The sequence below is a fragment of the Salvelinus fontinalis genome, chromosome 11 (assembly GCF_029448725.1).
Source record: "Salvelinus fontinalis isolate EN_2023a chromosome 11, ASM2944872v1, whole genome shotgun sequence".
In the NCBI taxonomy this organism is placed as follows: Eukaryota; Metazoa; Chordata; class Actinopteri; order Salmoniformes; family Salmonidae; genus Salvelinus; species Salvelinus fontinalis.
In genome coordinates this window covers 38,858,926-38,881,425 of record NC_074675.1, presented here as the reverse complement: position 1 = coordinate 38,881,425, position 22,500 = coordinate 38,858,926, and the positions used below count along the sequence as shown (strand labels likewise).

The window sequence follows — 22,500 nt, the reverse complement described above, 5'->3', positions numbered from 1 at the left end:
ACACACACACACACACACACACACACACACAGACAGACGTAGATCCACGCACTTTCACACACACTTACGATGCGCAGTGCACACACCCTTATGATGCACACACACGGACACACGCACCTACTTTAACGACACACCCTCAAATAGTTTCACACACCATATCATAACCATCGCTGTATGTGTGTGTGTGTGTTGCAGCGGCGTCAGCTGATGCGTGATGGCTTCGTGGTGGATGTGTGTGAGGGGGGGCGTAACCTTTGCCATCTCTTCCTGTACACTGACCTGCTGCTGTGCACCAAACTCAAGGGCGGGGCCCAAGGGTGAGTGACAGGTCCAGAATGTCTGTGTTGAAGTTTATCAAGAGACTTTCTTTTTTTTAAATCACACAGAATGTGTGTGCATGCATTTGTCCATGTGTTTGTTCATTTGTGTGTGTGTGTGTGTGTGTTCGTGTGTGTGTGTGTGTGTGTGTGTGTGTGTGTGTGTGTGTGTGTGTGTGTGTGTGTGTGTGTGTGTGTGTGTGTGTGTGTGTGTGTGTGTGTGTGCGCGTGCGCGTGCGCGTGCGCGTGTGCGTGCGTGCGTGTGTGTGTGCGTGCGTGCGTGCGTGCCTGTGTGCGTGTGTGTCCTATCTCCCAGTAAGCAGGCCCAGTACAGATTCTGTTGGTACCTGCCTCTAGCTGGACTGAAACTCCACTGGGGACCAGAGAGGGAGCGCACCACAGACACACACCAGCGCATTCACACCATGAGAGCTAAGATGTACGTCCTCAGACACGAACTGCGACAGATCATGGTGAGTCTTTATATGTGTGTGAGTGTGAGTGTGAGTGTGAGTGTGAGTGTGTGTATTATCCAATAGAACCATTACTCTGTAAAGTAATCCGATTTCAAATATTAACTTTGTGTGTGTGTGTCCTACAGAAGCCTGTCCCACTGAAGTCATTGGCCACTCGAACTACAGAGCGAGGCAGGAAGAAGATGGAGCAGCTTGAACTGATGTTTCTCACACACTCTCCCTTCCTCACCCTGGAACTACACAGCCCCAGCGGCAAGGTACACACACACACACACACACACACACACACACACACACACACACACACACACACACACACACATTTGTTTTACAATCCTTGTGGGGACCAAGCAATTGATTTCCATTCAAAATACTATTTCCTCTAACCCCTAACCCTAAACCTAACCCTTGCTTTAACCTTAGCCCTTAACCCTAACCATAACCCTAAATTTAATCCCTAACCGTAATTCTAACCCTAACCCTAATTCTAACCCTAACCCCTAAGCCTAAAATAGCCTTTTTGGTTGTGGGGGACCAGCGAAATGTCTCCACTTGTCTGAATTTTCCTTGTTTTACTATCCTTGTGAGGACATCTGGTCCCCACATGGATAGTAAAACCAAAAAGACACACACACACACACACACACACACACACACACACACACACACACACTTAAACCCTCATGCACATACATCCCCCTCTGTGTGCGTTATTTTTCAGAGCCACACTCTGGTGATGTCATCTCTGTATGAACTAGAGGAGTGGAGAGAGGCCATCCACAAACTCACCGGAGATAGTGAGTGAGAGGGTAGTGTGTGTAGGTGTGTGAGTGAGGGACTGAGTGATCGAGTGAGTGAGTGAGTGAGTGAGAAGATGTGTGAGTGAATTAGTTAATGAGTGAGTGAGTGAGTGAGTGAGTGAGTGAGTGAGTGAGTGAGTGAGTGAGTGAGTGAGTGAGTGAGTGAGTGAGTGAGTGAGAAATTGTGTAAGTATGTGAGTGTGAGTGTGAGTGATTGAGTGTGAGAGAGTGAGTGATTGAGTGAATGAGTGAGAAGGTGTATGAGTGAATTAGTTAATGAGGGAGTGAGGGAGTGAGTGATTGGTGTATGAGTGATTAAGTGGGTACTATATGCGAGTGAGTTAATGAGTGAATGAGTGAGTGACTGAGTGAGTGACTGAGGGAGTGAGTGAATGGTGTATGAGTGATTAAGTGTGTACTGTATGTGAATAAGTGAGTTAATGAGGGAATGAGTAAGTGAGTGAGTGACACAGGACATCAATGGTTGTAGTTTGTTGCACAGTATGTCATTCAAGTGGTCTATGATGTGTGTGTGCGTGTGTTATTTCTCAGACATAGAAACGGTTCCTCCAGATCTGCTCACCTTGACCAGCTCCTGTGTCAAACTGAGAATGACCCAACAGCCTCCCCTACACAGCATACTGCCTCGTGAGACATCGTTCCAGACACACCTTTCTCATGATCACTTCCGTTCACTTACTCTCTCTTTATCTACCATACTCTACATTTCACCCCCTCACTCACTCTCTGTTGCTCTCTCTCATAAAGTGCAATTGGTTCGATGACACATTCAATTCGTTTTAGCCCAATTTTTATAAGTATTTCAATTTGAATTCGTTTTTTAATGGCGCAGAATGCCCTGCGTGCTTTCTCTTTCAGTTAATTCACTGTCTCATTTAGGTGTCCAGTTGAGCTTATTTTTAAACTTAATTAATTGTACTGTGTGCAGTACTCTATATATTTTGTACCAATTGAGAACTTTGGTCTAATTCCTTGAGATTTGGATCTTCTCTTGAAAATCATTATTTTTGTATTTTTGGCGTTTACTACCAGGGCCCAGGTCTGGCCGTACTGCTCTAGCAGGTCCAGGCTCTGCTGTAAGCCATGGGCAGTGGGTGACAGCAGGCACGGGTCATCAGCGAAAAGCTGGCATTTAACCTATGAATAGTGGAAACTAAATCCAAGGGCTGAGGATTTTTCTAGAATAGTGGCCAATTTGTTGATTTAAATATTGAAGAGTGCAGGGCTCAGATTGCAACCCTGGCGAAGGCCCTGCCCATGGTTAAAGAATTCTGTTATTTTCTTGCCAATTTTGATGCTGCACATATTGCCATATTGATTTAATTAGGTCATATGTTTTACGCCCTACAACACTTTCAATAACTTTGTAGAACAGTCCTGTATGCCAAATAGAATCAAATGCTTTTTGGAAGTTGATAAAGCAAGCAAATGTTTTGGTATTATTTTGGTGGACGTGTTTATCTATCAGGGTGTGTAGGGTGTAAATATGATCGGTCGTACTATGTTTTGGTATAAATCCAATTAGCCCTTTACTCAAGACATTGTGCTTATTAAGGAAGTTTAGAACTCTTACATTTATAATACTACAGAAAACCTTCCCCAGGTTACTGTTAAAAAAATGCCTCTAATTATTAGGGTGAATTTTGTCTCCGTTCTTAAATATTGGAGTTATGAGTCCCTGATTCCAGATGTCAGGGAAATAACCTACACTCTGGATCAAATTAAACAGTTTTAATATAGCCAATTGAAATTTTGCACTAGTGAATTTGAGCATCTCATTTAGGATGCCATCAGGTCCCCATGCTTTTTTAAATTTGAGGGCCTGAAGTTTCTTATAGAGCTCCTGGTCAGTAATTGGGGACTCCAATGGATTTTGATTGGCCTTTATAGCTTTTTCTAATCCATTCAACTTCTCATGAATTTGGCATTGTTCTGCGTTTGCAACAATTTGAACGGTGTTGTAGAGTGTTTTAAAATGAGTTTTACATATGTGACCATTTTGTATCGCTAATTCTTCTAGGTTTGATTTATTTTGGTTTTTACAATTTTGCCAGAAGTTGTTTGTGTTAATGGATTACTCAATTAGTGTCAGCTGCTTGCTGTTTTACTGTGCTTTTTTGGTTCTGAGTGTACGTTAATAGAGTTTTAAAGTCTCACAGTAATGAAGGCGTATTTTACCATTATTTGGGTCTCTGTGCTTTTGGTTTGATAGTGTTCAAAAAAATATTCTTAGCATTTTACAATCTGCATCAAAACAGTTTTTGGGGTTTGTTTTTTATCCATTTGAGTTGTGCTTATTTTGCCGTTTGCCTGAATATATTGTTGATGTTTTTTTTTAGCTAGATTGATGCCTTCTTTACAGTGAGTGGATGTGGTATCCAGAAAGTTATCTAAGAGTGTTTAGATTTTTTGGTTACTTGTTGCTTTCTGGTATTCTTCTGTCCTCTTCTGAGCCCATCTGCATGAACTTCTGATTTTGTACAGCTTACTGGGCTGTGAATGTGTGGCTGGTTGATCTGGTCCCGGAGAAGCTCTGTGTTTAAAAAAAAGGGGTCTCTCAGTCTCTGCTGCTGCTGGTGCTACTAGCACTGCCTCAGTGGCCATGTTGCTATGGTTACCACCAGTAAACAGTTGGAGCTAGCCAGTAAAATTTGAATTGAGCTATTCTGCACGATTAAGATTGCTTTTTCAACTCACACTCTGTCAATCTTTTCCTCCTGTGTTGATCTTCAGTTGTACAATTTGATTACCAAGATATATTTTGCTAATTTAATTTTGTTAATCTCACTCTTAACAACCAGAAAATTATAACCAGCCAGGAGCTGTTCTTCTGTATGACTGCCTCTCGCTCTGTCTCTCTCTCTCTGTCTCTCTCTGTCTCTCTCTCTCGCTCTGTCTCTCTCGCTCTGTCTCTCTCTCTCTGTCTCTCTCTCTCTGTCTCTCTATCTGTCTCTCTCTGTCTCTCTCTATCTGTCTCTCTCTCTCTGTCTCTCTGTCTCTCTCTGTCTCTCTCTATCTGTCTCTCTATCTCTCTCTCTCTCTCTCTCTATCTCTCTGTCTCTCTCTCTCTTGCTCTGTCTCTCTCTCTCTCTGTCTCTCTCTATCTGTCTGTCTCTCTCTGTCTCTCTCTCGCTGTCTCTCTCTCTCTGTCTCTCTCTCTCTCTGTCTCTCCCTCTCAGAAAGTGAGGAGGATTCTCTATGTGGGACTCTCAGTGTAGCCATTCACTCTGCCTGTGGATTACAACAGCCAGCCAGTGAGTATCCGCACACTATATCTACCATATATCGAACACTATCCAAATGCATACCACAGTGTTTATATCTTACCCAGACACAGTACATACATACAGTGTACTCTACCCTCATACTACACTGTAACACAAACCAATAAGCTCTTTAAACAGACTGTCTCACTACTCCCTCCTAGGTGTATATGTGTGTGTGGAGGTGGATGGCTTTGAGTTCTATGAGAGCCAAGCCCAGACCCATTCCTCTGTCAGCAGCCTCAGCCCTCACTGGGACCAGGTAAGATGCTGTACCCAGGCTAGATGTCTTCACGGATCCACCTGTACCTGAATACCCGAGACCCGGGGTATTCAGGGAGGCTGCTACTGTTTATTGTTGTGTGTAACTGTGTAGGACATGAAACAGCCTCTATCTCAAGGCCACCAGACTGTTAAACAGGCATCACTAACATAGAGAGGCTGCTGCCAACATGCAGACTCAAATCTCTGGCCACTTAAATAAATGGACTTAATAGAGGTATCACTAGTCACTTTAAATAACGGCACTTTAATCATGTTTACATACCCCACATTATTCATCTCATATGTGTATATACTGTATTCTACACCATCTATTGCATCTTGCCTATGCCGCATTTGAACTTAGTCATGCTACCCGTACATCATCAATACTCCTCTTTGACAGTGGCTTGTGTTTGTCCTCAGGAGTTCTCATTCCAGGTGGATGGGGCTCAGAACCTCAGGGTGCTGGTTGTGTTACAGCCAGAGGTAGGAAAGAGCTGTGAGGGCCGAGTCCTTGGCAAGACCTCCATGCAGGTGTGTGTCTGCATCTGTGCCTAGATGTGTGTATCAGTATCTGTACTCCCATGTTTAGAAGGTGTGTGTGTGTGTGTGTGTTTCCATCTGTTTAAAGGTGTAGACTGTGTGTCACAGGCAGCTAGTGGCACCTTAATTGGGGAGGACAGGCTCATAGTAATGGCTGGATTGGAATGGTATCGAGCACATGGTTTCCTTGTGTTTGATGCCATTCCATTCAGTTCATTCCACTTCATTATTATGAGCCGTCCTCCCCTCATCAGCGTCCTGTGCTGTGTGTGCATGTGTGCGTACGCCTGTGTTCACCTGTTCATGTGTATGTGTTCTAGCTGGACCCAGCCCTCCTACAGAAGCGATGGAGGAGACAGACCGTATCTCTAGGCCAGGTGGTTGTGACTCTGTCTCTAAAGTACTACCCTCACCCTCTAGACCGGCCCAGTCTGGCCCCCGCCCAGCAACAGCGCATCTTCTGCATGCCCATTGGAGCTGTGGCACAGTGAGTCCTGTCAATCATTACAAATAGTCCAATGAGCTTTAAGGACGGGAGATTTTGGCCCACTGGGTGCATCTCAATACTCTAAAGCAGCGGCAGGTAGCCTAGTGGTTAAGAGCGTTAGGCCAGTAACCAAAAGGTGGCTGGTTCAAATCCATGCGCAGACGAGGTGAAAAATGTCCTTGAGCAAGGCACTCAAATTGGTCCTGTAAGTTGTTAAAATGCCAGTCAAATCAGTCGAATGAAGCACAGCGATGGGACGCAAACCAAAGTTCGCAGAGCATCAGCACCCCTGTAACGGAGGAGGATAACACAAGCACAGAAATGCCGGTGGATGAACTCACCCAACCACAGAGACCTCTAAAAGAGGAAAAGGTCAAAGGGCACAGACCGAGTGTGAAGTGGCCCAAAGCTGTTGAAAAGAGAGAGTGGGAAATAATCAACAACGACCTGACAAAGATCTTGGAACAACAGGTAGGAACAGCAGAGAAAAAGCTTGAAAGCATGGGAGACATTATCTACCACTACGGAGAAGAGCGCTTTGGAGTAAACGAAAGGAGAAGTGGCAAGACACCACCCGCGCCAGCCAAATCTAGGAGGCAGCAAGAGATCGAGATACTTGTCAGAGAGAGAAGGCAGCTGAGAAAGCAGCAGTGGAAGAAGGCCTCTGATGCAGAGAGAGAAGGTCTCATGCTACTCCAAGCAGACATCAAATGTCGGCTGGCAACCTTGCGAAGAGCGGAAAACTTAAGGAAACCTCGTAGGAAGAAGGAACACTCAAGAACACGGTTCTATAAAAACCCCTTTAAGTTTGTCAAAGAACTCTTCGCAAAGGAAAAGTGCGGAATCCTAAAAACTCCAAAGCCACAACTGGAAGAACATCTGGAAAAGGTCCACCAGGACACGAAAAGGCATGAGCAGATAATCATCCCACATGACATCCCACCTATTCAACCACCAGAATTCAATCTGGACACGGACCCTCCAAAATGGAAGGAAGTAGAGAACGTTGTCCGACGAGCAAGAGCGGCCTCGGCTCCTGGGCCTAATGGAGTACCATATAAGCTCTACAAGAACGCCCCGGATGTTCTACTCTTTCTTTGGAGGCTCATGAGGATAGTGTGGTAGAAGGAAATAATACCAAAGGCATGGCGAAGGGCTGGTGGTGTGCTAATCCCGAAATAGAAGGATGCGACAGACATCAGTCAATTCCGACCAATCTCCCTTCTCAACGTCGAAGGGAAGATCTTTTTCAGTATAATAGCACAGAGGCTGTCCACTTACCTGGAAAGGAACAAGTACATTGATACATTTGTACAGAAAGCAGGCATTCCTGGTTTCTCTGGTTGCCTGGAACATACTAGTATGATTTGGCACCAGATCCAAACAGCTAAGAAGGACAAGAGAGACCTCTATGTCATCTTGCTCGATCTGGCCAATGCCTTTGGCTCAGTTCCCTATGAACTCCTCTGGGAATCCTTCAACTTTTTCCACGTACCAGAACCCATCACTACACTGGTAAAGGCCTATTTCCAAGACCTGCAATTGTGTTTCACAACACCTGACTTCACAACAACATGGCAGCGCTTGGAAGTGGGCATAATGGCAGGCTGTACAATTTCACCTCTGGCCTTCACTATGGAAGTCATCATCAGGGCATCGAGATGGGTGGTCAGAGGTGAGAAAACTAAGGAAGGGCTCCGTCTCCCACCTATCCGAGCATACATGGATGACATGACTACACTGACCACCACTGCAGCATGCACCAGGCGGCTACTTGCAAAACTGCATGATTCACAACAACATGGCAGCGCTTGGAAGTGGGCATAATGGCAGGCTGTACAATTTCACCTCTGGCCTTCACTATGGAAGTCATCATCAGGGCATCGAGATGGGTGGTCAGCGGTGAGAAAACTAAGGAAGGGCTCCGTCTCCCACCTATCCGAGCATACATGGATGACATGACTACACTGACCACCACTGCAGCATGCACCAGGCGGCTACTTGCAAAACTGCATGATAACATCAAGTGGGCCCGGATGAAAATCAAGCCAAGCAAATCTCGAAGTATCTCCATAGTCAAGGGACAGCTTAAAGATGTGAGGTTCTGCATTGGAGATGACCCGATACCAACGGTGTATGAGCAACCCGTCAAGAGCCTGGGTAGATGGTACAACGAAAGCCTACGGGATAAAGATCAAGTGCAGCAAGTAAGACAGGACATCGCCAACGGTCTTGAGAACATCAACAAGACCCTACTGCCTGGGAAGCTCAAGCTTTGGTGCCTACAGTTTGGACTTCTCCCCGGGTAATGTGGCCACTCACCGTCTATGAGGTCCCAATAACAACAGTGGAGAAGATGGAGCGAACCATTACCTCATACGTGAAGAAATGGCTGGGTGTCCCACGATGCCTGAGTAACATCGGCCTCTATGGCAAAGGGGTCCTTGAACTACCTCTTACAAGTTTAACGGAGGAGTACAAGTGCTCTAAAGTAAGACTTCAGATGACATTGAAGGACTCCAAAGACCAGACCATTAGCAAGGCTGCACCTCCCCTACAAACTGGACGGAAATGGACATCATCCAAGGCTGTGCAGCAAGCAACATCAGCCCTGAGACACCAAGACATTGTGGGGAATATCCAGCATGGAAGAGGAGGCTTTGGCCTGGCAGCAAGCAAACCAACGTTCCATAAGGCAACAACATCTGAACGCAGGAAGCTGGTGGTCGAGGAGGTGCGCAGACAGGAGGAGACTGCAAGAAGTGCAAAGGCTGTCTCTCTTGCTAAACAAGGGCAATGGACGCGGTGGGAAAGCCTGGAGAGGAGAAAGATCAACTGGAGTGAGCTTTGGCAAATGGAGGCAAGCAAAATCAGCTTCATCATAAGAGCTGTTTATGATGTGCTTCCATCACCAAAAAACATACATCAATGGTATGGCGAGGACCCGACCTGCCCCCTCTGCCCAGCTCCAGCGACTCTCAGGCATATAATGACAGGTTGCAAGACCAGCCTCTCACAAGGCCACTACACCTGGAGGCACATTCAGGTCCTCAAGAGCCTGGCTGCAGCACTTGAGACCAAGAGGAGTGCAACCAATTCATTACCTCCAAAAACAAGCAATCCCGTCAAAACAACAACATTCATCCGGGAGGGACAGAAAAGGCCCAAGCATCCTCCTACTAAGCCAGAAACTGGACACCTAGGCATGGCCAGGGACTGGAAGATGCTTGTCGATATTAGCCAGCAACTCATTTTTCCACCTGAGATTGCTTCTACCAACCTTAGGTCAGACATGGTACTCTGGTCCCCTTCACGAAAGGCTATGTACATCATAGAGCTCACAGTCCCGTGGGAAAACTCTGTTGAAGAGGCCTACGAGCGTAAGAAACTGCGTTACACAGAGTTGGCAGCAGACGCAACTCAGCGTGGCTAGAATGCAAAAGTCTGGCCAGTTGAAGTGGGATGCAGAGGATTCGTGGCTTCTTCCACCATCAGGTTGCTGAAAGAACTTGGAATCCATGGACAGGCTCTGCGGCAGACCGTCAGAGCAGTTTCTCAAGCAGCTGAAAGAGGCAGCCAGTGGATCTGGATCAAACGGAAGGACCCTTGCTGGGCTATAACTTCATGACCCCCCCACCCCCACCTGAGAACCCAATTCAGATCCCTCCAACTTGAGGAGGGCATATGAGTTATGCGGTCAGCTGTAGGGCTGGCTCAGGGAAGAGGACGCCCCTGCCTTGCATAGTCCCGTGGGAAATCTTAATTGGGCATGGGACACAAGCTAAGGCTTGATCATCCTTTAGCTGGCCACCTTTGATCAGGGTGTTTAGTGATTAAAGGCCGAAACACCCACTGATTCAAAGGCACACTACTGAGGATTTGTCCCAAAATTGACATCTTAACCCAGTCTAAGAAATAAACCTCCCATGCCACTCTGTCAACATCACGGCAAATCTCATGTGAGTGCATACCATCTATTGGCACAATGGACAGTTTTAACATCTCGTCCCGTGTTTTATGATTCTGGCAAACAAATTTTCCCCGGTCTTCAATGAGGTCCGGGGGGCCAAACTGAAAATTGGTTATATTTCCCCCCAATTAAATTTGCTAAAGATAGTCCTCTATCCATAGTTAAAAAAAAAAAAATCGTATAGTTTTTTTATTTTTCAATTACTCCCTGACTTAACTTTCATTTCGGTGATTATTAGCGAGCTGTTCAGAGTCAAGAAATTTTTTGAATGTAGGTCCATTATCATTTCTACAGTTTCCATTTGCCTTTAGTTATTTTAAAGTATATTGAGTTTGTTCCTCCCCCCTCAAAAAAAAATGTATATATATTTTTTTATCATACCACCCGAGGGCCGGATTGGAACCCCTGCTCTAAAGTGACTTCCTCTCCTTTTTTTTTCTCAGTCGCTTTGGTGCATTTGTCACATCATCCCTAACATGTGCAAAATAATAAGTGCATTTCTCAGAACAATTTGTACAAACTGCAATATACATGTTTCTAAAGCTAGTCAGTCACTAAAAATCCTTAGTACATCTCTCAAAGTAAATATTCATGCCAATGATCATGTCAGTGTCATCAGAATGATAAGTCATTGAGTTATTGTTCACGAACAAGGTCGTCAAAATGTTTAGGCATGTTGTCAATGTAACTGTGTACTTTGACAGTATTACCTGATGTAAACTTAGGCTACAGTTTGGATGACAGTTACTGTATTGAAAATGCACAAGGCTGCACTTCTATGGCATGTATGAATTCAACAGTACTACTGTATTTACATATTACTGTATGTGGGTTATTGATTGAAAGAGACTGGACAACCCAAGGGGCACAAAGGAAAAAAAACTAAATTAGAAAGAAACACAGGAAACCACCCCTAAGGCACAACTTTGCCCGCAGCACTGCTGTGCTGTCTCTACACATCCAGACGTTCCTGTCTGTCGGCCCACATATTCTCATCCACATCACACCGGATATTTTCCCTTCCAATGCAACGTGGAAAGAATCTTTTGGAATGCCTTATCCATCCTCTGCAGGCGTCTACTGTGATGTCCTCACATGCTGCATCCATTGCAGCCAGCAGGGTCATCTGTGTGTGTGGCTGACGATCGTACACCTTCCACCTCCATGCTGAAAATAACTCCTCAATTGGGTTAAGGAATGGTAAATAAGGTGGGAGGAATTCTATGAGCATCCTCTGGTGGGTCACAAACCATTGCCTTATGCTGTTTGATCGATGGAAACTCACATTATCACAAATGACCACATACTTTGGCAAATCCTCTCTAAACAGACCCCTCTCATCATCAGGGAACAGAGCCCTGTAGAGAGTCTCTAAAAAGTTGAGTAGATGCTGGGTGTTGTATGGCCCTATAAGGGGGATATGGGTTAGGACACTATGCTCCGAAATAGCAGCACACATGCTGATATTTCCTCCCCGTTGGCCTGGCAAATCCACAGTAGCTCTGTGACCGATGATATTCCGACCCCGCCTTCTGCATTTGGTCAGGTTGAAGCCAGCCTCATCCACGTATGCAAAGTTGTGAGAGGGTTCACTTGATTCCAACTCCATTATACGCTATATCCCAGAACACAGTTGAATTTGTTTTGGTAAGGAAGAGACATAAAATGTACATATATTGCATGTTCCTTCCACAGCAATGGAAATGTGTGCAGTTTATGCTTACTGTACTATGTTTCACTATAAAATGTTGCTGTAAAGTAGTTACATAGATATATGTTTTACCTGTACATACTGGTACCGTAGCTCCTTAACTCTGTCCTCATTCTATGCAGCACCCTGTCGATGGTTGAGATGCTAACCGTATGGATGTTTTCAAAGACATCCTTGTCTTCTATAATGGCCGTATTTCCCTGAGTCTCATGGCATTGTTTGTTCGGACCATGGTGCAAATAGCCTCCTCCTGTTGAGGTGTGAAAAGGCGTCCTCTGCCACCGGTTTGAGGTAATCTTGCAGTCCTACATGGGGAAAAATGCAGTAATGCATCGCACACTTTCACAGACAAAAACTATGCGAACACACATTTTACTGTAAAACATACTGGTGGGTGCATGTAAGGTGCCGTATGTATCTGCATAGAGTATATTTCTGTATGCTGTGAAATACAAGTGGACTACTGTAATATGAAGCATTGTAGGAAGTATACAGTATACTGCTTATATACAGTAACAGTGCACTGTACATTGGTGGACATACCTGTTCTCTCTTCGAAACGTTTGAACTATTGAGGACACGGTTGATCTCCCAATATTCGGCTGCACCCTTCGACCCGCCTCAGCCATTGTAAGGCCATGATTGACAACATGGTCTACAATAGTGGCCCTTGTGTCATCAGATATGCGCCTATGTCCTCTTCTGCCTCTTCCTCTGTTTTGCCTTCCACCACGCATCCTTGCTCCTCTTCTTCCTCCTCTTGGCTGTTGACCCTGTTCGTTTCCTGGTCCATCCATTATTGGAAAATTACAACTCTGTGTTGTGGTCTGTCTATATATGCTTGCCAATTGATTCTTCATGAGATGCACCTTTGAGCAATTTAGACAACTGGTTGATTGTTGGTTGAACCAACACTTTACATTCCTTCATGAGTGAGGGTCAATTTCACCTGCACGATTCATCAATTCACGTTTTTGTACAAAAGGTCTAATAGAAATGTGTAAAACTATGCTTGACAGTTTATGACAAATAGTTCAACAATTTGGCATGTAATGACTTATGCAAGGAACTAATGCCTAGATGTTTTGACTATTCAACAGAGAACCATCTACTATATTTTGATCAACATGACATGAGCAATTGATAATGTGGAAAAAAGCTGACACTTGTACATTATCAATTGCAATTTGTTCAAAGGAATAAGAAATTGCTTTAATGATGTGCACAAGTGACTAGATGATTTGGAATTTGTACAAGTAGTATCAAGAATTGCACTTTTGATCAAAGCAATGCACCAAAGCGACTGAGAAAAACTGTAACTCATTTATTTGTAAAATAATCTTCAATAATCTTAGTCTCCTTGTCTGTTTAATAGTGTTTGGAAGATGAAATGAAACCACTCTGATGGACCGTAACTTCTTGTAATATAAGAATAGCACATGTGGCAAGACAAGAATGGCATGAAAAGAGAAACCACAGGTTGTGCTTTCCATTTCTCTGAATTTAAATGAGTCATTGCCCGTTGTGTGCATTGCATGTTGCATTTCTCTAGGATAAATTTAAATAATTCAAAACACCAGATGAACATCCAAGACACGCTTTCTACGATGCCAATAGCATATAATGTGTGTGTGTGCTGTATGTAGAAACACAACCCGGCGTGTGTGTCTTGTGTGTGTGTCCTCTTCCAGACAGGAGGGAGTCCTGGTACCACATGTGGTGCGTTGCTGTGTAGAGGAGGTGGAGAGGAGAGGAATGGAGGAGGTGGGCATCTACAGGCTATCAGCAGCTACCAGTGACATCAACAACCTCAAGACTGCCTTCAACACCAGTGAGTCTGTGTGTGTGTGTTTGGTGGGGCTGGAGGTCTGTAGTTCAAGTATGTTGTGGTCTAATGTCAATTTATACTCCCTCTGTCATTCTCTCTCTCTTTCTCGCTTACTCCCACCATCTCACCCTTTCCGCTCCCTTTCTTTCCACCCTATCTCCCTCTTCCCTCTCCCCCTCCCTTATATGTCTCCCTCCCTCCATCCCTCCTTTCTCTCTCTCTCTCTCTCTCTCTCTCTCTCTCTCTCTCTCTCTCTCTCTCTCTTTCTCGCTTTCTCGCTTTCTCTCCCTCTATCCCCTGCTAGATCTGCGTGAGGCAGTGTCCAGGTTGAGGTGTGTAGATGTGAATGCTGTCTCAGGTATACTGAAGCTCTACTTCAGGGAGCTACCGGAACCCCTTATACCTACAGAGCTGTTTCAGAGCTTCACCAAGGCGTTGGGTATGTCACACACACACACACACACACACACACACACACACACACACACACACACACACACACACACACACACACACACACACACACACACACACACACACACACACACACACACACAAATTCTCCACTAATACCTGTGTTGTTTCTCTCTGTTAGACATCCCAGACCGGAGCTCCAGGAGTGTGTCCATGTTGTCTCTGCTCCAGTCCTGTCCCTCCGTCAACCAAAACACCTTTCTGTTCCTCCTCCACCACCTCAAACGGTCTCTCTCACCTCTTCTCAATATTTGTTTTGCACTAAGTATGTTCCTAAAAACATGATACTATTAACATATTACATGTTATTATTTACATTCGGTCTTTTAGCAGACACATTTATCACAATATTAACATATCCATGTAATGCTGACCTTACATTGCGTACCATTGTATTGTCCGCGTGTATCTTTGTAAATAACGTCATACTCTCACACGTTCTCCAGAGTGTCAGATAGACAGGATGTGAACAAGATGCCTCTAATGAACCTGGCCACTGTGTTTGGTCCCAGTCTACTGCGCCCCCCTGTGGCTGTTCTGGGGCAGAGCAGCCCGCCAGTGGACATTTCTCAGGAGGTGGTGGTGCAGGTTGGTCATAGCATTTCAACTGGGCCTCTGTGGAGAAATAATAATGATTACCTTTATAATACAATATAGTGACGAATCAGCCTTTGTTCTAATACAATGAAAGAACACCTGCTCTTTCCATGACATACACTGACCAGGTGAATCCAGGGGAAAGCTATGATCCCTTATTAATGTCACTTGTTAAATCCACTTCAAATCAGTATAGATGAAGGGGAGGAGACGGACTAAAGAATGATTTTTAAGCCCTGAGACAATGGAGGCATGGATTGTGTATGTGTGCCATTCAGAGGGTGAATGGGCAAGACAAAATATTTAAGTGCCTTTGAACGGGGTATGGTAGTAGGTGCCAGGCTCACCAGTTTGTGTCAAGAACTGCACCGTTGCTGGGTTTTTCATGCTCGACAGTTTCCCGTGTGTATCAAGAATAGTCCACCACCCAATGGATATCCAGCCAACTTGACACAACTGTGTGAAGCATTGGAGTCAACATGGGCCAGTATCCTTGTGGAATGCTTTCGACACCTCACGCCCCGACGAATTGATGCTGTTCTGAGGGCAAAAAGGGGGTACAACTCAATATTAGGAAGATGTCCTTAATGTCTTGTACACTCATTGTACTTTGACAATGCATCCTACCTCCCTTCTTATCTCTATGGCTTTAACTAACCGAGTAATGTCAAATCAGTGATTACCTGATATTAAGGAAAGGAGGATGCATCATTTTTTGGGGGGTTGAAAGAGCACATTGATTTCAAACACAGTCGTCGAAAGATGATGTTTCTCTGTCCCTCTATGTGTACAGGTCCAGGTTGTGTATTCCTACCTGCAGTGTGACAACCTGCCAGCAGCCCAGACCTGCATACCACATGACACAGCGACCACTGAGGAGGATTAGACAACAAGTGAACCAACTCCTGGAAACATCACGGTTGGCCAACAGAAACTCAGGGGAGAAAGAAAGAAGACTTGTAAACTACAGACACTGTAAAGATTAAATGTATTTATTTGGGTTGACAGACCTGTCCTTTACTTTATATGACGTACTAGGTCCTAGGAGGTAGAGAAATGGACAGCGGATGCACATGGGAGGGTGTCAGGAGACAGTAGATTTGGGGGTGGGTTGTTGGGATTGGGGTGGGTCTGTGTGTCACACAGTGCAGATGTTGTAAAAAGGTTGGGGGTCGCCTCCCTAGCTTGAAATCCCATCAGTTATGGTTCAAATCCAACTAGACGGAGTTCACACACACACATACGCACACACACTCCCAAGCCACTAGACTGCTGAATAATTCATAAAAATCACCACAGGACAATTTTTATTGACCCCCCCCCCCTCTCTTGTACACTGCTGCTACTCGCTGTTTGTTTGTTACCTTTGCATAGTCACTTCGACCCCACCTACAGGTACACAACTAGCCTGTACCCCTGCACACTGACTCAGTACTGGTGCCCCCTGTATATAACCTCGTTATTCTTATTCTTATTGTGTTACTTTTTATTATTACTTTTTATTTTAGCCTACTTGGTAAATATATTCTTATTTTTGAACTACACTGTTGGTTAAGGGCTTGTAAGTAAGCATTTCACGGTAAAGTCTACACTTGTTGTATTCTGCGCATGTGACAAATAAAGTTTGATTTGATTTGACACCATCACTACCGCACCCACCCCAATTGTGGAGGGGGGGGGTCCTTTTCAGGCCCCACTCTCACACCACCTGGACAGGGTAGGCTAATGTTACCTCTCCCCCTCAGCCTTTTGATCCCTAATCCCACCTATCCTTAGCCCGGACCCCCCAACCCTTTCTCCTCCTTCTCCCTCTCTCTCCCACCACACATTCCCACAGACTCTGAGCGTTTCGGGAAGCCCATTGCATGGTGTCAGATGTGTGTGTGTGTGCCTGCCTGCCATAACAACGTCCAGACCGTGCCTGGAAACAAAGAAACGCGGAACCCTCGCTATGGCCCCTGGTGTCATAAATCACCTGTCCCCACTAACCCTGCGACTGCCAAAATAAGGTTCCCATTGCAAACTACAAACACATCATAGCACAATGGAGCTGGAGCCTGGAGAAGCTGTGTCTGAATAGTAGAGGGGAACAGACATCCATGACCAAAGGCTTCAGAGGACAGACAGGACTATATAGTATCTTTAGGGTGGAAGGGTGGGAGGTCAAATGTACAATAGACAAAGCTAAGGATAGGTAGAGGTGGTTAGATAGAGCAAAGGCGAAAGTATGTCATGCATTAACCCAGAATGAATGAACAACACCTGTGTGTGTCACTTTGTTATAGTCAAAGGATATAACTAGGTTGTAACCGCATAAAAATATATTGCCACTGAAAGTGAGCTGTGCTGTATTTGTAACCCCCTGTAGCTAGCTGTAGAGAGAGAGGGGGCCTGGTGGACAGGGGTGGGTTGGGGGCCAGAGAGAGAGAGAGGAAGCCTGGTGGTCAGAGGGGTGAGTTGGGGGGCAGAGAGAGGGTAGTGAGGAGGGGTGGGAGAGAGAGGCGGAGGGGTGCGAGGGGCAGGAGTTGGCCAAAGTCGAGGCACGCTTGATTAGTCCTAATCTGGGGGGACTTGGGTTGCCGTGGCCGCAGCGTGTCCGTATGGAAAGCATGCGGGCAGCGGATCAGAAGGATTGACCTCTCCCTTTCAGGTTAACAGAAGCTGTGTGTGTGTGTGTGTGTGTGTGTGTGTGTGTGTGTGTGTGTGTGTGTGTGTGTGTGTGTGTGTGTGTGTGTGTGTGTGTGTGTGTGTGTGTGTGTGTGTGTGTGTGTGTGTGTGTGTGTGTGTGTGTGTGTGTGTGTGTGTGTGTGTGTGTGAGGGGAAGCGCAAGAGCCACACAGCTCGTTGAACTTCGACTTGGGTGTTTGATTCTGAGGATGTGTGTGTTTGTGTGTGTGTGAGAGAGAGAGACTGAGGGATGAAAGAGGGAGAGAAAGGACAGGTGAAGAGAGAAAGAAATAGAGAGAGAGGAAGAGGAAATAAGAAGGGAAGATAGGAGAGATTTTGCAGGAGGTCTAATTGAACTTTGGCTCTGGCTGCGATGCAGACCTCATGCCTCGTAAAAGCCTCTCTCACAGGCAGTAAACATGGCACCTCTCGACAACACACTGAGGCAGTCACAAACACCATGTAGCAGCTAATCCCTCCCATTTGTGTGTGTATATATGTGTGTCCATATAGTACCAGTCAAAAGTTTGGATACACATACTCATTCAAGGTTTTTTTCTTTATTTTTTACTATTTTCTATATTGTAGAATAATAGTGAAGACATCAAAACTATGAAATAACACATATGGAATCATGTAGTAACCAAAAAAGTGTTAAATTAATATTTTGGGGGGGAGATTCTTCAAAGTAGCCACCCTTTGCCTTGATGACAGGTTTGCACACGCTTGGCAATCTCTCAACCAGCTTCACCTGGAATGCTTTTCCAACAGTCTTGAAGGATTTCCCACATATGCTGAGCACTTGTTGGCTGCTTTTCCTTCACTCTGCGGTCCAACTCATCCCAAACCATCTCAATTAGTTTGAGGTCGGGTGATGTTGGAGGCCAGGTCATCTGATGCAGCACTCCATCACTCTCCTTCTTGGTCAAATAGTCCTTACATAGCCTGGAGGTGTGTTGGGTCATTGTCTTGTTGAAAAACAGATGATTGTCCCACTAAGCGCAAACCAGATGGGATGGCGGATCGCTGCAGAATGCTGTGGTAGCCATGCTGGTTAAGTGTGTCTTGAATTCAAAATAAATCACAGTGTCACCAGCAATGTACCCCCACACCATCACCCCTCCTCCTCCATGCTTCACAGTGGGAACCAAAAATCTCAAATTTGGAGTCATAAGACCAAAGAACAGATTTCCACCAGTCTAATGTCCATTGCTTGTGTTTCTTGGCCCAAGTCTCTTCCTCTTATTGGTGTCCTTTAGTAGTGGTTTCTTTGCAGTAATTTGACCATGAAGGCCTGATTCAAGCAGTATCCTCTGAACAGTTAATGTTAAGATGTGACATTTTCAGGATTGACTGACCTCTGACCTTATTTGAGCTATTCTAGCCCTAATACGGATGTGGTCTTTTACCAAATAGTGCTGTCTTCTGTATTCCACCCCTACCTTGTTAAAACACAAGTGATTGGCTAAAACGCATTAAGAAGGAAAGAAATTCCACAAATTAACTTTTAACAAGGCACACCTGCTAATTGAAATGCATTCCAGGTGACTAACTCATGGAACTGGTTGAGAGAATGCCAAGAGTGTCCAAAGCTGTCATCAAGGCAAAGTGTGGCTACTTTGAAGAAATTGAAATATAAAACATATTTTGATTTGTTTAAAACTTTTTTGGTTACTACATATGTATTATTTCATATATGTATTGTCTTTACTATTATTCTACGATGTAGAAAATATATTTTTTTAAATTAAGAAAAAGCCTTGAATGAGTAGGTGTGTCCAAACTTTTGACTGGTACTGAATGTGTGGAGGCAAAACTTACACTTGCTACCGTCCCTCATGCATGTGTGCTTTGTATTTTTTTGTCAGTATTTGCATTACATATGTAAATAGCAAATTGCATAAGGTTTACAAACTGTATTGCAAAGCTTGTCTGAATAAACCATAAGACAACTTGTATGCTGTAGGCTTACAGTAGTTGTATTCTCAGTGCTTGCAGGTCACTAGCGTGTGTGTGGGTGTGGGTGTGTAAGTGTGTGTGTATGTGTGTGTAAGCGTTCAAGTGTGTGTGTGTGTGTGTGTGTGTGTGTGTGTGTGTGTGTGTGTGTGTGTGTGTGTGTGTGTGTGTGTGTGTGTGTGTGTGTGTGTGTGTGTGTGTGTGTGTGCTGGGGGAGTTTTCAGATCAAACTCACTGTCGTCAGGGGGTCAACTGTGAAGACGGCTGCTGACAGGTGTTCCTGGAAAAACAGAGCAGGTGCATCTCTCTCTCTCTCTCTCTCTCTCTCTCTCTCTCTCTCGCTCTCTCTCTCTCTCTCTCTCTCTCTCTCTCGCTCTCTCTCTCTCCCAACCCTCTCTCTCGCTCTCTCTCCCAACCCTCTCTCTCTCCCCCAACCCTCTCTCTCTCTCTCTTTTTCTTTCTCTCTGTCTTGCATTCACACTCTCATCTTCTCCGTGCACGCACACACAGCCACACCCACACACCCACAGACACTCCCCCTCCCTCTGTGTGTGGGGTACCCTAGAGATGTCATCAGTCAGCGAGGCTATTTTTCTCCTCATTTTATTTTCAATCACAGGCTCCATCACAACATGGGCCAACCAATCACAGGCTCCATCACAACATGGGCCAACCAATCACAGGCTACATCACAACACGGGCCAACCAATTATAGGCTACATCACAACATGGGTCAACCAATCACAGGCTACATCGCAACATGGGACAACCAATCACAGGCTGGCTACATCATAACATGGGCCAACCAATCACAGGCTACATCACAACATGGGTCAACCAATCACAGGCTACATCACAACATGGGTCAACCAATCACAGGCTACATCACAACATGGGTCAACCAATCCCAGGCTACATCATAACATGGGCCAACCAATCACAGGCTGCATCACAACATGGGTCAACCAATCACAGGCTACATCACAACATGGGCCAACCAATCAACCATACCAAGCTATAAGAACAACATGACAACTGACAATTGGGAGCTCCCTCATCGGTCTCCCTCCTCACACCCCTCACTCTTACTCCCTCCCCTCCTCACTCATACCCCTCACCCCTTCCCCTCCTCACCCCTTCAACCATTTTCCCCTCCTCCCTTCCCCTCCTCGCCCCTGCTCACCCTTTCCCCAGGGCTGGGGTGCTATACGTATTTTCCAGACCAAAACAGAACGCATGACATCACATTGGACCAATGCTTTTTAGATGTGTATCTCTAGTTCTAAATGTCTGTGGTAGGATTCATGCTCTATCTGAGAGTCATATTCTATCTTAGAGCGACTCAACGTTCCTCTAAATGGCAGTTCGTTGGTGTCAGTTTCTTAGACTATGGTTGCATCGCTCAACCCATGGGAAATGTGCCTCGGTGAACATAAGTTTGTGTCACTTGACACGATGTTGTGTATGTGCCACTGAAAGGAACTCTCAACTGAAGTGGTGTTACGAGCACAAAGTAGGATAGTCAGTTGTAGACAGTATTGGTACAGTACTATATTACATGAAAAACACCTTTATTTTCATCTCTAAGGTCATTTTGTGAGGTAGAGTGTTATAGAGTCCACGGCTATGGAGAAGTCAACGTCCGACAGGCGGGGTGGCGAGGCGTCGGTGAGACGCCTTCAAACCTACTCAATCATATCATATATCCGTATTATTTGATTCTTGTTTTTTTTGCTTTTTCAAGCGCTTTGAGATTATTTTAGTAATGAAAAGTTGAATCAATTATTAGTAGTAGTAGTGTATACTTTGGGACACATATTGCCCATACTGTATTGACATAAATAAATATATGTATGTCAGTTTACTATACATTTATTGTAATCGTGATCATCCCGAAGCACCCTTGATCTATTCTTGCCTAAAATATACCTAAACATTTCTAAGCATAAATACGATTCAGATACTTTTTCAAGAAAACATTTTACTTTATGTAATTCAATAAAAACACCAATTGCCACTTTTACAGTGTTCATTCACTCTCAACAATACTAAGCCGATTCAGTAGAAAAACATTGTAATGGCAACGTTTGAGTCCTTTTCTCCATGATTCTGTTTTCAGCTCAAGCACCTGGATGTTTGATTTCTGAACCGATGACCAACCTGCTCCCTCTCTCTTCTCCTCACTGGAAGTTGAAGGGAAAGATGGCGGGAACAACTGATCATCCCTCCATTTTTCTGGACATTGGAAACCCAGTGCTTACACAGTCTGACAGAGACCACTTGCTCCCTCTCTCCCTTCTCCATTCATCACTCACCCCCCTCTCCTTATGAGAAGAACTGCAAAGGGGTATAGCCCATCTATTTGACAATATTTATTTATTTCTTCATCCCTTAATCTTTCTCTCTCTTCTTCCTCCTACATTTCAGACAGGGGTCTGGGTTGAACATACAAGACTGGGTGTGGAGGTGGATGGAGTCTGCTCCTGTTGCTGTTCCTGGGATTGTGATGGTCCAGGTCTGTGGTGTGAGGAGGACTGTGTATGAGTGTTGTTTGTGTCCAACGCCACAGAGTTCTCTGCCTCCTCTTCCATGTCTTTCACAGAGTCTGAGGGTGTATGTGAATGTGAATGTTTGTGTGGGTGCACCTTGACCTCTGTCTCTTTCTCTGTCACAAGGTGAGGTGGGGTGTACTCTGAGTAATGGTGCTTCGAGTGGTCCCCATGAGGGTCCCCACCCCCGGGCAATTTTGGGGGGCAGCGGCCCCTCTTGTCCTGCCCCCTGAACCCTCTCAGTTTGGGATTCCAGTGCTCCCTCCACTGGAGAGCCAGTGTGGATCTATCGGCGACCAGTCGTCGCTCCTCGGGGCCCCAGTTCCGCCTCCCCCCCTCGGCCCCGATCAGCAGGAAGGTGCGGCCCACCTGGAGGGCGGGGCAGCCGCAGCCAAGGTCACGGTCGGGAACCCACAGTGCCTGAGGGCCCCTACGAACACGGGAGGAAGAACTCGTACGGAACACGGTCTGGATCCAGACGGAGAACTGCCACCAGGGGCCTGAACGCTCCATCCCTCTGACCTGTAGCTTCAGGACTGGGGGAGAGAGAGAGAGAGGGAATTGCTTGAATTTTGTA

The 22,500-nt window shown here is 45.3% G+C and overlaps 2 protein-coding genes across 3 annotated transcripts in view; one reads left to right on the top strand and one right to left on the bottom strand.

The window, feature by feature from the left end:
* Positions 1-16,394, top strand: part of si:dkey-33c9.6 (active breakpoint cluster region-related protein) — a 20,061-nt gene extending 3,667 nt beyond the window's left edge. The window contains exons 9-22 of one of the 2 annotated variants that reach the window (XM_055938673.1): positions 196-317; positions 634-790; positions 919-1,050; positions 1,515-1,590; positions 2,146-2,241; positions 4,794-4,868; positions 5,042-5,139; positions 5,565-5,675; positions 6,005-6,171; positions 13,544-13,683; positions 13,985-14,119; positions 14,276-14,381; positions 14,601-14,742; positions 15,545-16,394. In XM_055938673.1, coding sequence (XP_055794648.1) covers positions 196-317; positions 634-790; positions 919-1,050; positions 1,515-1,590; positions 2,146-2,241; positions 4,794-4,868; positions 5,042-5,139; positions 5,565-5,675; positions 6,005-6,171; positions 13,544-13,683; positions 13,985-14,119; positions 14,276-14,381; positions 14,601-14,742; positions 15,545-15,637 — 1,650 coding nt within the window. In that variant the 3' untranslated portion in view covers positions 15,638-16,394. Of the gene's footprint in view, positions 1-195; positions 318-633; positions 791-918; positions 1,051-1,514; positions 1,591-2,145; positions 2,242-4,793; positions 4,869-5,041; positions 5,140-5,564; positions 5,676-6,004; positions 6,172-13,543; positions 13,684-13,984; positions 14,120-14,275; positions 14,420-14,600; positions 14,743-15,544 lie in introns of those variants that run through there. The other variant, XM_055938674.1, reaches the window with a different exon arrangement.
* A 4,634-nt stretch (positions 16,395-21,028) lies between these two features.
* The window catches only part of ntn5 (netrin 5), a 9,524-nt gene continuing 8,052 nt past the window's right edge, over positions 21,029-22,500 (bottom strand). The window contains exon 6 of the mRNA XM_055937124.1: positions 21,029-22,459. Within this exon, the coding sequence (XP_055793099.1) occupies positions 21,798-22,459 (662 nt within the window). The 3' untranslated portion in view covers positions 21,029-21,797. The remainder of the gene's footprint in view (positions 22,460-22,500) is intronic.